This window comes from Loxodonta africana, chromosome 17 (assembly GCF_030014295.1).
Source record: "Loxodonta africana isolate mLoxAfr1 chromosome 17, mLoxAfr1.hap2, whole genome shotgun sequence".
In the NCBI taxonomy this organism is placed as follows: domain Eukaryota; kingdom Metazoa; phylum Chordata; class Mammalia; order Proboscidea; family Elephantidae; genus Loxodonta; species Loxodonta africana.
Genome location: NC_087358.1, coordinates 65,036,205 through 65,053,311, shown reverse-complemented (window position 1 = coordinate 65,053,311; position 17,107 = coordinate 65,036,205). Strand labels below are relative to the sequence as shown.

Here is a 17,107-nt window from a genome sequence, read left to right as displayed (position 1 = left end):
GCTAGATGCAAAACGCATCATCACTAATTTCAAGAAATCTTCCTGAATACAACCTTTTAAGAGTGGAGTTTTACAAATATGAATTCAAATGGGGATATATCTTTTGGCACAGTAAAGTATGTGTTACTGGTTCGAATCACACTTCTACTAACTTACAAGCTATGTGACACTGGGCAAATTACTTAATGCTTCTAACCCTCAATTTCTTCTCTGTAAAATAGGAATTACAGAATCTGTATTACAAAGAAGAGTAAGGGAGAGAACACGGGTGGGGGAAAATAGGCTTCTTGGAATGCTGTACAGCTGTAGACCAGAAGTGTACAGAAAAGTCCTCATTCGGATTTCTCCACAACAATGAGTCTGACTCAAGAACCAGGATGGTCCAGGATGCATGTAAATATGTTTTATTAAGGACATCAGTTGTTCACGTGAACTCCTTCTGAATGGTGACATAATCCTGGGTATGCAAGAGCTGTGCCACAGCAAGAACTGAGTTGCTGAGACCGAGTGAGAACCTATCTTGAGCCTACAGTGTCACCAGCAACTGTGGGCCACATTAGGGGCTCTGGAGGCCAGAGGAAGCTACGCTGAGATAAGCTGCATCTGTGCCTGCTCTGGAAACCCTGGCGGCATAGTGGTTAAGAGCTATGGCTGCTAACCAAAAGGTCGACAGTTTGAATCCACCAGATGCTCCTTGGAAACTCTATGGGGCAGTTCTACTCTGTCCTATAGGGTCTTTATGAGTCGGAACTGACTTGATGGCAGTGGGTTTGGTTTTTTTGTTTGTTTGTTTGTTTGTTTTTGGTGCCTGCTCTGTGGAACCACCCTAATTGTCAACAACAATCTGTCTCCTTGGGGAAGGGAAGGTACATCTTTTTCAGTCAAAAGGTAATCCACCAGGAACAATGATGCATGCAAAGCGCTTCGCATAATACCTGCCAAAGGATAAAAACCAAACCAAACCAAACCCAGCGCGTCAAGTCAATTCCGACTCATAGTGATCCTATAGGACAGAGTAGAACTGCCCCACAGAGTTTCCAAGGAGCGCCTGGCGGACTCAAACTGGCGACCCTTTGGTTAACTCAACCACTACACCAGCAGGGTTTCCACCAAAGGATAAACACTCAATAAATCTTAGCTATTTTTTTTATTACTATTTATCATATTATTTTTATTCCTATTTATTAATAACAGCAGACTAAGTGAATTTATAAATCTGAATCCCATCCTGCTCCTTGAGAACAGAGAATAATCAGTAAATGATGTTTTAAAAACTGTATTTTATTAGTAATAAAATTTCACCCTATGTGAACATGTGACGACAAATTCATTCACAAAGTTCTACCAGCACAGCTTACAAGATACCTAAGAGGGTGGGAAGGTAGGGGTAGCAAGGCTCAGATTTGGCAAATATACCAGAAAACACATGGAGGCTAGACTAGGATGCAGAAAACTAGAAAGAGCACTGCTCACATACTAACAATAACAAAGTACCAAATAATCTACAAAATCATAACTATCCTTGAATCCATCAGAGAGCTGAGGTCATAGGATAATCAAGGACTCAAAAATCTACGGGAGCCAGGCACCTCCCAGGGAGAGACAGGATGCCAGCACTAGCTGACCTATGGCAGACCATGCGGAAAAGAGATGCCAAGCGCCATACAAGTGCTTAAGAAGAATTCGGCTAAAACTTCTTACGAAGTGCTAAAGGCTGGAGTATAAGTATAGAATGCCCGGAAGCCACAGACAGAAGGGGAGTTTGCACCCACTCACTTGGTCTTCTCCAAAGATACCAACCAGGGGTCGTAAAAAAGAATGGGGACAAGGAGGTGCAGGTCTGGAAGAGGGCAGTGGCTGCTGTTGTGTGGGAGAGGGAGACACAAAGCCCCACCAGGACCCTTGTCCCCAACAGAACAAAAGGCTTGGGCTACAGAAATAAGGGCAGTAAACCCAGTCAACCCTAGGGAAAGAGGAAGAACCACTATAGCTGGGGAAAGGGAAACGAAAAAAACCTCCAGCCCTGGGGAAAAGGCAAGAAAACCCCCAGGGCCCACACCATTAAAAGTCTGTTACTACCACACCACAGGAGGGGCAAAATCAGTGAGAACGCCCCACCCACAAAACCCACGAATAAAGGACCTGCCTAAGACTGAGGCTGGACCAGGTGGACAGAAAACTCCCACCTACCACTATTAGGCTATAAAGCACCAACAGTCTACTGCTTAGAGAGGGACAAAATCACAGAAAGGGATACCCTCTAAGGAACAGGTGCACAGCACACAAAAAGCTGAGGGTAGAGGAAGAATATTAAGAAAACCCTACAGCAGTCCAGTCCTACAATAAACAAAAGGCTAGGGAAATTTGAAGCCAGTGATAAAGATAGCCAGAGCAACAACAAAACCTAAACCAAGCTTAACTCCTAACTATACTGACTCAAGCCTCAACACAAATAATATAGCACAAAAAAAGGTTTACCCATTTCCAGGTATAAAAACCATTTCTCTCATTCTCTACTGTCCTATACACAACATCCAATATTAAAACAAAAACTACATTAAAAGACAAGGAAAAAAACAACTCACTGCCAAGACACAATCAAGAGAGCCAGACTCAGAAGTGATATGATTATTTTAACTATACCAAAATCAAAAGAAAACCAGTTACCATCGAGTCAATTCTGACTCCTAGGAGCCCTAGAGAACAGAGGAGAACTGCCCCATAGGGTTTCCAAGAAACACCTGGTGGATTCAAACTGCCAACCTTTTGGTTAGGAGCCAAACTCTTAACCACTAAGCCACCAGGGTTTCCATTGTAACTATAAGACAAGGAATATTAAATAACTGTGATTGGTATGTTAAAATGCACAAGCAAATATAAAAAATTTAAGCAGAAAAATGAAAACTATAAGACTGAAATATAAATGCTAGAAATAAAAACCATGGTAACAGAAATGAAGAACACCTGCAATGAGCTCAGCAATACACTCAACATGGTTAAGGAAAGAATAAGTGAACTTGAAGAGGGTCGAAGAAAATCACCCAAAATGAAACATAAAGAGAAAACAGACTGGGGATAAAAACTGAACAGAGTATCCAAGAACTATGGGATGGTACTGAACAATCTAATGTATGTGTAATTGGAACCCTTGAAGAAAAAGATTGACAACAGGATAAAAGATATCTGAAAAGACAGTAACTGACAGTATTCCAAAAATGATGAAAGACATCAAACTATAGCTCCAAGAAGCACAAAAAGCCACGAACAGAATATACATCAACATGCACACACGCAAACCCCTAAAGACATCATGTTCGAACTCCTAAAAACAAAAGACAAAATCTTGAAGGCAGTCAAAGGGAAAAAAAGATACATTATATGCAGAAAAATGAAAATAACATTTACAACAGACTTCTCATCAGAAATTATTCAAATTAGAAAACAGAGGAGTGATTATCTTTAAAGTGTTGAAAGGAAAAAAAAAAAAAGTCAACCCAGGACTCTAAACTTGTTATGGATTGAATTCTGTCCCCATATAATGTGTGTCAATTTGGCTAAGCCATGAATCATGGCTTACATCCATATTTATACATATTCCCAAGAAAGGTGATCCAACCAAATGCAGAAATTATCGAACAATATCATCAATATCACACGCAAGTAAAATTTTGCTGAAGATCATTCAAAAGCAGCTGCAGCAGTATATCGACAGGGAACTGCCAGAAATTCAGGCCAGATTCTGAAGAGAACGTGGAACGAGGGATATCATAGCTGATGTCAGATGGATCCTGGCTGAAAACAGAAAATACCAGAAAGATATTTACCTGTGTTTTATTGACTATGCAAAGGCATTCAACTGTGTGGATCATAATAAATTATGGAAAACACTGAGGAGAATGGGAATTCCAGAACACTTAACTGTGCTCATGAGAAATCTGTACATGGATCAAGAGGCAGTCGTTCAAACAGAATAAGGGGATACTATGTGGTTTAAAGTCAGGATTGGTGTACATCAGGGTTGTATCTTTTCACCATACTTACTCCAACTGTATGCTGAACACATAATCTGAGAAGTTGTACTATATGCAGAACAGGGCATCAAGATTGGAGGAAGACTCATTAACAACCTTCAATATGCAGACGACACAACCTTGCTTGCTGAAAGTGAAGAGGAATTGAAGCACTTATTGATGAAGATCAAAGACCACAGCCTTCAGTATGGATTACACCTTAACATAAAGAAAACAAAAAACTTTACAACTGGACCAATGAGCAACATCATGATAAACAGAGAAAAGACTAAAGTTGTCAAGGATTCATTTTACTTGGATCCACAATATACAGTCACGGAAACAGCAGTCAAGAAATCAAAAGACGCACTGCCTTGGGCAAATTTGCTGCAAAAGCCCTCTTTAACGTGTTGAAAAGCAAAGATGTCACCTTGAAGACTAAGAAAGGCCTGACCCAAGCCATGTTGTTTACAATCATCTCATATGCATGCAAAAGTTGGACCATGAATAAGGAAGACCGAAGAACTGACGTCTTTCAATTGTGGTATTGGAGAAGAATACTGTTAACACCATGGACTGCCAAAAGAACGAACAAATTTGTCTTGGAAGAAGTACAACCAGAACGCTCCTTAGAAGCAAGGATGGTGAGACTATATCTCACACACTTTGCACATTTTCAGGAGGGATCAGTCCCTGGAGAAGGACATCATGCTTGGTAAAGTAGAGGGACAGTGAAAAAGAGGAAGACCCTCAACAAGACAGAGTTACACACCGGCTGCAATGATGGGCTCAAGCATAACAATGACTGTGAGGAGTGTAGGACCGGGCAGTGTTTCATTCTGTTGTACATAGGGTCACTGAGTCCAAGCCAACTCAATGGTACCTAACAACAACAACAAAGATTATTTAAACAAACAAAAGCTGAGAGAATTCATTACCAGCAGTGGACTACAAGAAATTATTTTAAAAAGTTCTTCAGGCAGACACAAACCTGGATCTACAAAAAAATGAAGATAACTGACTGTCAAAAGCAAAAATAGTAGCAATGTGTTATGAATTTATAGCATATGTAAAAGTGAAATGTATGACAACAACAGCACGAAAGATGAGATGGGAGAACTGGGAGCATACTGTTGAAAGGTTTTATACTATACATGAAACAGTATAATATTTAAAGACAGACAGTGATTAATTAAAGAAGTACATTGTAAATCCTAGGGCAACCACTAAGAAAAACTGAAAATACAGGGGCCCTAACAAAAATCAGTCCAATACTACTTAGACCAACATCCATCCCTAATTCAATTTCCTTTGAGAAAAAAAAGGTTATACACATATCTTGAAAAGTAATGCAGAGTAATGTCAATGTCATGGTTGTGGTACCATCCATACACTATAGTTTTGCAAAATGTTACCACTGGGGTTGTTGTCAGGTGCCGTCAAGTCAGTTCCAACTCATAGCTACCTTATGTACAACAGGACAAAACACTGCCCTGTCCTATGCCATCCTCATTATCACTGCTATATTTGAGCCCAAAGTTGCAGTCATTGTGTCAATCCATCTTGTTGAGGGTCTCCCTTTTTTCAGTGATCCTCTCCTTTAGCAAGCATGACAGCCTTCTCCAGGGACTGGTCCCTCCTGATAACATGTCTAAAGTATGTAAGATGAAGCCTCACCATCCTCCCTTCTAAGAAGCATTCTAGCTGTACTTCTTCAAAAACAGATTTGTTTGTTCTTCTGGCAGTCCATGGAATATTCGATATTCTTCACTAACATCATAATTCAATTTTTCTTCGGTATCATCCTTATTCATTGTCCAGCTTTCATATGCATATGAAGTGAATGAAAATAGCATGCCTTGGGTCAGGATCACCTTAGTCCTGAAAGTGACATCTTTGCTTCCAAACACTTTAAAGAGATCTTTTGCAGCTCATTTGTCCAATGCAATACGTCCTTTGATTTCTAGACTGCGGCTTCCATGGGCGCAGACTATGGATCCAAGTAAAATGAAATCCTTGACAACTTCAATACTTTTTCCATTTATCATGATGTTGCTTACTGATTCAGTTGTGAGGATTTTTGTTTGCTTTTATTGAGGTGTAACCTATACTGAAGGCTGTAGTCTTTAATCTTCATAAGTACTTCAAGTCCTCTTTGCTTTCAGCAAGCAAGGTTGCATCATCTGCATATCACAGGTTGTTAATGAGTCTTCCTCCAATTCTGATGTCCTGTTCTTCTTCATATAGTCCAGCTTCCCGGGTTATGTGCTCAGCACACAGACTGAATACATATGATGAAAGGACACAACCCTGGCACACATCTTTACTGATTTTAAACCACGCGGTAGCCCCCATTCTGTTTGAACAACTGCCTCTTGTTCTACGTACAGGTTGCACATGAACACAATTAAGCGTTCTGGAATTCTCATTCTTCATAATGTCATCCATAATCTGTTATAATCCATACAGCCGAATGCCTTTACATAGTCAATAAAACAGAGGTAAACATCTTTCTGGTATTCTCTGCATTCAGCCAAGATCCATCTGACATCAGCAATGATATTCCCTTATTTTACACATCCCCTTTTGAATCCAGCTTGAATTTTTGGCAGTTCCCTGTCAGTGTACTGCCGCAACCGTTTTTAAATTAACTTCAACAAAATTTTACTTGCATGTGATATTTAGGATACTATTTGATAATTTCTGCATTCTGCTGAATCACCTTTCTTTGGAATGGGCACAAATATGAGTCTCATCCACTCAGCTGGCCAGGTAGCCATCTTCCAAATTTTTTGGCATAGATGAGTGAGGGAAACTTGGTAAAGTGTACAGGAGACTTCTCTGTATTATTTTTTACAACTGCATGTCAATTTATAATTGCCTCAATAAAAATTTCAGTTAAAAAGAGATAATGTAACAATCACATTCTCACCACTAATTTCTGTATTACCTCACAATACATAACAAATTCCAGCTACAAAGTAAAATTTTTCTTGTTCTAGAATCATGTAATATACATAGTGATCCATTCAAACTTATTTGAATAGGTAATGTCTTACTTGTGCTAAGTTCTCTAGAGAAGCAAAACCAGCGAAGGATGTATATACAGAGAGAGAGGAAAAAAAGAGAGAGAGAGGTTTATCTCAAGGAAATGGCTCACACCGCTGCAGAGTTTGGCAAGTCCCAAGTCCATGGGTCAGGCATCAGGCTGGAGGCTTCTCCTGACTCACGTAGTTGCAGGGGCTGATAAACCCAATATGGGCAGGTCAAACAGCCAGCTGTTGGCTCACAGGCTACAGAGGCCAAAAAAATCCCAAGACTGGCAGGTAACATGGCAAGCCACTGGCTCATGTCCCAAGAACTGGAAGTCAGATGACAAGCTGATGTAGGATCCAAAGAAAGTGAGCAAACTTTGCCAGAACATCCATATATATATATATATATATACACACACACACATATATATATACACATACACACATATATATAGGATGTAGGCCACACCCCCAATAAAACTCCCCTTAGAACTGGCTGATCATATCAGATTATATTATGGAGGACAACTGCATCATTACATAACTGCCAAGCTACATCATGATGTAACTGCCAAACCACTAAGAATCATGGCCCAGCCAAGCTGACACACAACCTTAACCATCACAGGTAATAAATTCATGTGACACAAAATTCCAAGGATATTCAGTAAAAAGTCTCCTTTGTGGGCTCATTTCCCTCCTCAGAGGTTTTCAATGTAACTAGTTTCCGACATTTTCTTCCTGAAATAGTCGTGCATCTACAAGGAAGTGTACCTTTTTACATAGTAAATAGCAGTTTATATATACCCTGATTTTTTTTTTTTAATATGCAGTGTTTTCAAACTGTTTCTTCAACAGAGTATAAGGAAAAGATTTACTCTTTAAATTCATATACATTTAGTTGCCATTAAACTATGATGGGCTCTTATTTTAAAAGTCCAGAGTACAAAGTGATGTTTAAGTGAAAAGCAAGTCTCCCTTCTTCCCCTCTTCCTGCCATTTCAATTCTTACTCTCTAAGCAATACCAATCTTTATAACTTGAGGTATATTCCTAGGGAATCTGAGAGTAGGAGGAGGAACTTTAAAAGTAGAAGGAAAAAAAAAGTTTCCAATTTTTATCAATTTTTTTATAAAATTATTCAAAAAAAGGAATATATAGAAATATAATTTTTTAAAACTCCAAATCATCAGAACAGTTTAAAATGAAAAGTAAAATCTACCCCACCTGCCACTTTCAACCAGTTTAACTGTTTTCAATATTTTTGATGATTACCATATTTTTACACAAATAATGTGTGCCTTCTCCATGTCTGCCAACTGCACCCTCCCCTGCGAGGTATTTTCATAAGCACTGCTATGCCAATTTTTTTTAACATGTTGCTGTAAAAAAATCAGCAGAGCATGCTTACGAAAATACCTCAAGGGGGAAAGACCAGGTTGGCAAATAAACGTAGAAGGCATGCATTATTTGCATAAAAATATGGAATTCACAATTCTAAAAACCAGATTTACAGCTTTATGTTTGAATTCACCAATTTTGGGTCATATTTATTGATTCCCCACCATGTAAAATGAAGAAACTATTACCCCTCTACTTTCTTCCATTTTGTAAAAATGGCGTGGCAGAGGTGCCTGACCTCCTTGTCTAACTTCACAAAGGGAAGGCGAGAAAATCATTATCAGCATCAACAGCCCAAAGCTGGTTCCTGTGAGGCAGAGGTCGGATATACCTCTACCTTCCAGCCTTTTTACCAATTCTGACACCATCCATCCCTCCACGGCACTCTCTACTTCTCTGCTGGGTTCGATAATTCATTGCAAAGGTCACACAGAACTCACAGACCATACTTGGTTACGGAGTTTATTAGGGAAGTAACATGTTACAATTCAGGATCAGGGATGACCCAGGATACAGTTCTTAATAAGGACAGTGTCTTCTCTGCCGTGGCCGCATGCAGGTCTCTCTCTGGCCCTCAGCCTCTCAGCCCTTTGGCCCAGCTTTTCCCCTGCTCGTGCAAGTGTTACAAAGCTGTTTAGCTCCACCAAAAAGTGCCCGGGAGTACCCACTCTGTCAGCAACCTCAGCCCCAAGGCTCTCAGCTCTCTTGCTCCATGAGTAGCTGGCAAATCTAGCTCTGCCAAGTGTTCGGAGGCACCCCACTCTGTCAGGAAGCCTCCTGTCCAACAGCACTCAGCTCTCTCACCCTGGGGGTTGGCACACCCACTATAACCATCTCATCCCATGGGCCAGGAAGCTCACTGTGCCATCTCACACCAATCTTTTGGTTCTGCTGCCACCGCTTCTCACCATCTTATGCGATCTCCTGTGTTATAGTTCTCTTTCTCTGTCTCCTGGTGTCTAGGAGGTTTTCAGCGCAGGGAGCCTGGATCCAAAGGATGCACTCTGCTCCTGTCTCTTCTTCTTGGTTGTAGTGAGGTCCCCCCTTTCCACCTGTAGGATGGCTCATTTTAAGCTAAGCAGGATGGCAAAACTGACCAATACCCTCATTAGGGTTCCAGACACCTTATTTGCATGGTCCCATTTTTTTTTATCCCCACAAAGGTATCATGCACCTTATTTGCTTTATTAGCAAGCGGTCCTGTCCCCTTGGTGGACCACAAGTACCTTATATGCATAGTCCCACCCAATCATTTGGTGGAAGTTACAAGACCATGGCTAGAAAGGCCATATAAAAACAATCTATCTTATCACACATACTTACTGTACACATGCACTCTTAAATTCTGTCACCTATAGCATCTCTTTTTAGATTTAGATTGTTCTGTGATTAAGTCTTCAGGCTGATTTTTTTAAATTATACATACCCTTCCTGGCATCCAGGAAATATGGCAAAATTCTAAGTCTTCTGATACCTTCCTTGGTTTTAGTGTACCACATACTTGTTACTGTCATTTCAAAGAGATCCAATGCTGCCATGTATGTGTGCTCGATCTGTCATCTCGAACCAAGAAATGTTTATTTTCTAATTTAATTTAGAAAATAAAATCATATGAAAACTGGACACCTGAGAAGCTGCTAGAGCTATTCTAGATATATTCTGTAATCTAGGCATTGTGAGTAAATATAACGATAATTTGAATTTGAAGAGGACATTCTATATGCCTGCTTTAAGTACCAATACTAACTGCTTTTCAGTCATAAGAACTTTTAAATACCAAGCAGAAGGCAGCTTCCAGTTCCCTAGTTCTCACTAACACAGTCATTTTCCCCCAGAACAAGCAGGAAAGAAGCTACACTGCAACCATTTCAAAGAAATGTATTTTAGCAGCAAAAACATGTTCCTTTTTAACAGCATATGAGAAAATAGTACCTCCCTCAGGTCATCTGCCCAGCTTCTTCTTTTCTCAAAGTATCTGGAATAAAACAGCCAATCAAGAAGGGCGGTGGTGGTGTCACACACTTTCCTACTCGGACCTCTCATTCACTTCTGATGAGACTGCCTGCCTCCCACCCACTAGCATTGCCCTGGCTCCCGGATGGCACAGACAGATACCACTAGAGAGAGAAGAGCCCAAATCTAGGTTCCCGGTTTGCAGACCTAAAGGGTTACTGTACAGCTCTATTCAAATGGAGACACTAACATATTAAAAGACAATTACAATAAGCTATCAAGCTTTGCCTGCCCAGTTGTGCAGGGCCAGGAACAATCAAACACACCTTTCTCTCCCAGGCTTTACTTCTTCCACAGTTCTGGGTTGGAGAAAATAATTTTTAATATCAATCTAATCAATTCGTTTCCTAAGTGAAACTTGATGTTTGGAGCAAATCATTGAAAAAGTATATATGGAGACTCAGAATCTTCTTCAGAGCTCACGAAAAAAGACCAAACTTACTGGCCTGACAGAGACTGGAGAAACCCTGAGAGTATGGCTCCCGGTCACCCTTTTACCTCAGTAATGAAGTCACTCCTGAGGTTCATTCACCCTTTAGCCAAAGATTACCCAAACCAACCCACTGCCATCGGGTCAATTCCAACTCATAGCGACCCTATAGGATAGAGCAGAATGCCCAACAGAGTTTCCAAGGAATGCCCGGTGGATTTAAACTGCTGACCTTTTGGTTAGCAGCCGTAGCTCTTAACCATTATACCACCAGGGTTTCAGACAGGCCCATAAAACAAGATGAGACTAAAGGGGCACACCAGCCCAGGGGCAAGGACTAGAACGCAGGAGGGGACAGGAAAGCTGGTGACAACGAACCCAAGTTTGAGAAGGGAGAGTGTTGACATGTTGTAGGACTCGATAGCAACAGTTATGGTTAGGGTTGTTAACCAATATCATAAAACAATATGTGTACTGTAAACCTTCATTTAAAGTACAATTAAAAAAAAATAATAACACACAAGAAAATAACTGAATAAAAAAAAAAAAGAAAGAAATGGATCCCAGTCTCCATTCTTGCAACATAAAGAACTGGCAAAAGCCTTGAAATTAAAGTTTTCTTTGAACTCAAGCCAGATCAAATGCTTGGGTAAATTCCTTCCTCTCTATAAGTAAAAGAGGCCAGTAGAACATTTTTTCTCCTATGGCCAGAGCAAGGTTCCAGGACTCACGGTTCCTAATTTCTTCTCCTGACCCATAAATATCAATGAATTAATATCTTGAATATAATAAACTCTGGCATATTAACAACAAATATTCAAACAGAAATATATTCCAACAAGCAATTCAAAAAAGAAAAAATATGTGTGGGCAATAAACTTGCTTTTTTTTTTTTTAAACATTTCTCAACATTATGTAATAAAAGTGCAAATATGAATAACAACTTAAAAAAAAAAAACGAATAAAATTGAGGCTCGGAGAAGTTAAGAAAACAACTCCTGTTCAGGATAAATTATTTTAGACTTTCATCAAGAGTTCAGTGAAAGAAAAAGGTCCTAACTACTAAAAACTTGCCCAGGGCCCAGGAAACAAGTCCACCCAATATTCTACTGCAAACTGTTTTATCTAATGCCAAATAAAAAGGTATAACTCAAAAAACAAGGAAGCTATAACTCCTTTCCAAGATAAGAGTAAAAAAAAAAAAAACCAAAACAAACCCGAGTAGCTCGTCATAACAAAGAATGCTCTTTTCTCAAAGCGTTATCAGCTTTATAGTATTTACTGAGTTAGCTGGCCTCTTGCTATTTAACTAATCTGCCTAGTTCCAGTAGTTCAGAGAGTAAATTATCTTGTAACAATTGTGAAACATTATAGAAAATCCTTTAGAGATACATCGGTTAGGCAAAATAAAAATTGAAGCATCTTTTTTCAGCCCCCATGTTAAAATAATAACAGGGATAAAAATTCAATTCCAAAGACTTCACACAGATATATAAACATTTACTAATGGGAAATGAGGGCTGCTGGGAGCTGAAGAGCAGTGAGAAGTTTTCCCTGAGAGATTCCAGGACAAATAAATATCAGGCTGTCAATTTCACTCTCACAGGAATCAGCACCAAGGCTGCATGAACCAGAAATTGTTGTTGTTGTTAGGTGCCAACGAGCAGTTCCGATGCATGGTGACCCTATGTACAACAGAACAAAACACTGCCTGGTCCTGGGCCATCTTCGCAATTGTTGCTGTTTGAGCCCATTGTTGCAAGCCACCTCCTTGAGGGTCTTCCTCTTTTTCACTGACCCAGAAGACCCTCACTGAATCCCTGAACTTGTCAAACTTGTTCCCTACCCATGACTTTTACACTGCTTTTTCCTCCAGCTACAATGTTCTTTCTCTACCTAGTCTTTGCAAGGCTGCTTCTTGTTTCCCATCATTCAGGTCTTCTCACCTAAGTCACTTTCTTAGAAAGGCCTTCCCTTCTTATCTAAAAGGGCATTCCCCATCCCTTTCTGTCACTCCATTCTGATTTTTTTTTCCTTATATCATGCATCACTATCCAAACTTACCTTCTTTGACCTTTTTTTACACGGTCTTGATCACCACAATTCATCAAAAAGACCAGGGATGTTGTCTTTCTTATTCACCTTTCTAGGCCCACTCCTAGCCCAGACTAAGAACATAATATATGTTAAATGACTGCATGAATCTAATAGTAGATACTGTATTGCATAAATATGGAAGAATGGGTTGAAAATGAATAGACTCCATTGACTTCACTCCAAATCCTCTCTTTCATGCTAAAAGAGAATAAAGAATAATAGTTTATAACCCACGACAATAAAAACAAATTGGATTACTTCTCTTGAAGGCTAGATTCTCCCAGGCACCAGGTCCAAGGAAGCACCTTGCCTCGGTAACAAAACCCAGTGCCGTCGAGTCGATTCCGACTCATAGTGACCCTATAGGACAGAAGAGAACTGCCCCATAACAGGCTAAATCAATTATAAACAGACTGGAAAATTTATAGAGCAAACAACTTCTAACTTTTACCCAGGGCGTGAAAGATCTTGACAGTAAGCCAAATAATTTTCCACCTGCTTCCTCATTTATTCCAGACCCACTTCCGGCACAGCATCCTAGAGGTGGACAGAGAAACTCAAGCAAGAACACCTGTATTTTAGGGCAGAGGAGGCAACAGTGAAAGTGGAGAGAACTCTGCAATCAAACTTCTTAACCTCTAAAGTTTGAGGTCAGAAAAAAAGGTCAGTCTCTAAATTCAATCCGCTTTAGGAGCATTCCAAAGAGTGTCAGAAGAATGCTTTCAAAATGAAAAGTAACCATCACCTCTTATAATCTTCTAAATGTGGCCCTCAAAACTAGAAAAAGTTTGTCAAGCATCTGACAATTTGTAAAACATACTTCCTGCTATGACAGCTAATGAATTCAATCACACAAGCAGCAAAAATATGCCCACTGGTCACTGGGATCTCAAACGTTGGCATTAAAATCAATAACGAGCACTGTAATTATCTAATATCTAATAGTGTACTGACCCAGCTTTCAAACTAAATGCATTTATATTGCTTTGACATAAGCCAAATCAATCTGATCTCTCATAAGCTGCACTTGATTGAGAACATGCTCACTGTTCAATCTATGATCAATGAAACCATCCATAAGGATCAACTTTTGGTCTAAGTCCCCCATGGAAAAAAGAAGCTCGGTGATTCATTAAGGTGGTAAACGAACATCCACAGGAGCCTGTCCTGCAGCAAAGCACCTCCGATTCAGAAGGTGGGCAGCAGGATTACCCCTCGGATGACACCAGGGACGCCCGAGGCAAGGCTCCCGACCAACCGTCCCACGTTGCAGGGTTGGGTTGTTAGCCAGCGGGCACTAGCCACTGGACACCCCCGCAGCAGTCACCCGGCGAAAGGAGAGGGGAGGATCGGCGGTCGCCGGCAATGCCAGGCCTGACAGCCCAGCAGGTAAGAGACTTCTGCCACCGAAGCCGCCACCGGGGCCGGGGAAGAGGGAAAAGAGAGACCCTAAAGAGGGTCGGCGAACAGAAAGAGGCCAAGCTGCGGCCAACCGGCCCGAAGTGCATCTCAGCCCCGCCTACCCCCGCTCCAGCCCCGTTCCCGCCCGTCCCCTCACCTCGGTCGGCACGGGCAAGTTCTCCGCCGCCGCCTTCAGCTCCAGTACTGAGTCCGTCTGCCTGTCGGTGAGCGGCGCCGTCGTGTCCGGCCGCCGATCCCAGAGAGCCAGCCTCTCCCGAGCGTCCCGATCCGCCGCCGCCTCCGGCAGCAGTAGCAGCGCCGCCTCCGCCATCACCACCGCACCCCGGCCCTCAGCAGGAGCCGGGTGGAGAGGCCCCGACCGGGAGGCCCGGGCCACTTCCGGAGAGTGAGGGCTTCCAGCAGGGCACCGGCGGCGGGGCGGGGCGGGCCGGAGTAATGTGACCCCGGAAGTACTTTCACAGTTTATGGGCGGCACCGAGGCCACGACAGACGTGGCTTTAAATGGGGTAAAAATATTTCCGGTTGGGATGTAAGTGAAGAGGGCAAAGAACACAGGCCTGGGCGGAAGTAGAAATGCCCCTACCGGAAGTCTCTTCGTCAACATCAATAACTTTATTGTTACGCGTTGTTCAAATTGTTGACAACTGCTCTAAGCAACCCAATAGGTTGGATCCTTCTTGAGCGCCGGGATCCACCCCCTCTCTGCTCGCAGGTGGGTAGTCCAGGTGGAGTGTGTGATTTTCACGTTGACAGTTTCGCCGCCTAGATCAAAACCACGAGCATAAACTTGTCCAACATCCAATAATTACCCTGGTAAAAAAAAAAAAAAATAAGTATGAAAATACATAATATCAAAGAACTGGAAACAGCCTAAATGTCCAACATTGAAGAACTGGGTCAATAAAAATTCATAGCACAGACATGCAATTGGAACACTATTCTGTCATTCAAATCATGTTGCAGATTTGAGCAGCCAGATAATTATTGTATGGAATCATAGTCTATAGAATAACTACTCATGAGTCCATACTGATATAAATAAATGAATAAATAGATAAATGGGGAGAAGGGATAACTCTACCTTCCAGAAGAATTTCAGTTAATAAACATGGAAAGAATGAGTAAATAGAAAATCACCATTACAACAGTAATAATTGTTGCAGGCAAGATCTAAGGGTGAATGCTAAATTTGTGAGCCAAAGTTTGAGGCGAAACAAAAATTTGCAGTCTTAAATTATCTCCCAAAGATATTTACTAATAACAAAACCCAGTGGGGAATGGTAACTTTCCAGTGGAGAAACCTGGCAGTGCCTTAACCAAGTGATCAAAGTCAGCATCGTGATCACAAATCCCCTGAAATGATAGGTTGAGAAGGGCACAATTGCACTTCCGTAGTATTCTAGCCAAAAATGCATAACCTAATCATGAGAAAACATTGGACAAATTCAAACTGAGAGACATGCTGCAAAACAACTGACCATTATGTTCAAAAGAGTCAAGGTCTTAAAAGACAAGGAAAGATGCAGGAACTTTCACAGATTGGAGGAGACTAAGGAGAGGTGAGATGATTAAACACACTGTGGGATCCTGGGTTGAATCCTGGAACAGAAAAAGGACATGAGGGGGGAAACTATACAATAAAATACAGAAATTCAAGTAAGGACTTCAGATTTTTTTGAAGTTTAGGTAATAGCAATTACCTAATGCAAATATCCCAGTTTTGATTACTGTATATGGTTATGTAAGATGATAACATTAGGGGAAGCTGGGTGAAGGACAGGAACTCCTTTTGCAACATTTCTGAAGTCTAAAATTATTTCAAAATAAAGCATTAAAATGATCATGTAATAGAAAATATTTATTATTCTTAATTCTTTTAAAATATTTTCACCAAGTCGTGATTCATGATGCTGAAGCAATGCAATGGAGATCACGGTACTCATGAAGAAGATTTGGGCCAAGGCTGGATGTCTAATCAACTGCTGTGAGCTCAGATGTGGGGCAGAGCAAGGTAGATACTCAACACAATGACAGCTGATCTGTTCTGAATCATCCATTAATCACCAACTGGCTCTGTGATAAGAGGTGGCGGGGGGGTGGTAGGGGAGTGAGATATCTGGTAAGTGTCACAGGACACAACAGAAATAGCTATGAAGCTTGTTCATGAACACGGAACTTCAACGAAGCAACTGCCAGTAAATTGAGGAGACTTCAGAGGCATTGGGGACCTACTTTAGCAGGTAGGGACAAGCGCCAATAAAACAGAGTAACGGTAGTTTCAATGGAGCATTTTAATTTGGCAGAACACCAACATAGAAGTGTACGCATTTAAGCAACGGGGTTGTTGCTCAAATGTAGTGGAAAGTGTGGTACACAATGCTTCTGCTTCAGACTGATCAGCCTAGGGCTCTTTTCTATTATGGACAAAAACCATCTAACCAAAAAAGCCTGTTGCTGCCAAGTCGATTCCAACTCATAGCACCCTAAAGACAGAGTAGAACTGCCCTATAGGGTTCCCAAGGAACGCATGGTAGATTCGAACAGCTGATCTTTTGGTTAGCATCCATAGCTCTTAACTACTATGCCACCAGGGTTTCCAAATACTGTCTAGTCCCTCCAAAAAAGTACAAATTTCCTCTAATGTATCCACTTTTATACTGTGTACTACGAGGCAGATTTTTTCCTTTTTTCCTTTTTCCA

The 17,107-nt window shown here is 41.1% G+C and overlaps 2 protein-coding genes and 1 long non-coding RNA gene across 4 annotated transcripts in view; all 3 read right to left on the bottom strand.

Annotated features, from left to right (window-relative positions):
- The window catches only part of COG3 (component of oligomeric golgi complex 3), an 88,910-nt gene extending 74,114 nt beyond the window's left edge, over positions 1–14,796 (bottom strand). Inside the window, exon 1 of one of the 2 annotated variants that reach the window (XR_002786411.2) lies at positions 14,544–14,796. Coding sequence is in view for 1 of the 2 variants with exons in the window: in XM_010592607.3 (XP_010590909.1) it covers positions 14,544–14,717 (174 nt within the window). In the remaining variant the exon portion in view is untranslated. The remainder of the gene's footprint in view (positions 1–14,543) is intronic. The other variant, XM_010592607.3, reaches the window with a different exon arrangement.
- On the bottom strand, positions 771–14,524 carry LOC135227985 (uncharacterized). The gene is made up of 2 exons (XR_010318200.1): positions 10,378–14,524; positions 771–9,497 (listed from the first exon to the last, which is right to left on the bottom strand). It is a non-coding gene; the product is annotated as an uncharacterized LOC135227985 (long non-coding RNA).
- Positions 14,797–15,159: 363 nt separating the features above from the next.
- SLC25A30 (solute carrier family 25 member 30) overlaps positions 15,160–17,107 on the bottom strand; it is a 67,183-nt gene continuing 65,235 nt past the window's right edge. The window contains exon 8 of the mRNA XM_023551281.2: positions 15,160–15,217. Coding sequence (XP_023407049.2) covers positions 15,175–15,217 — 43 coding nt within the window. The 3' untranslated portion in view covers positions 15,160–15,174. The remainder of the gene's footprint in view (positions 15,218–17,107) is intronic.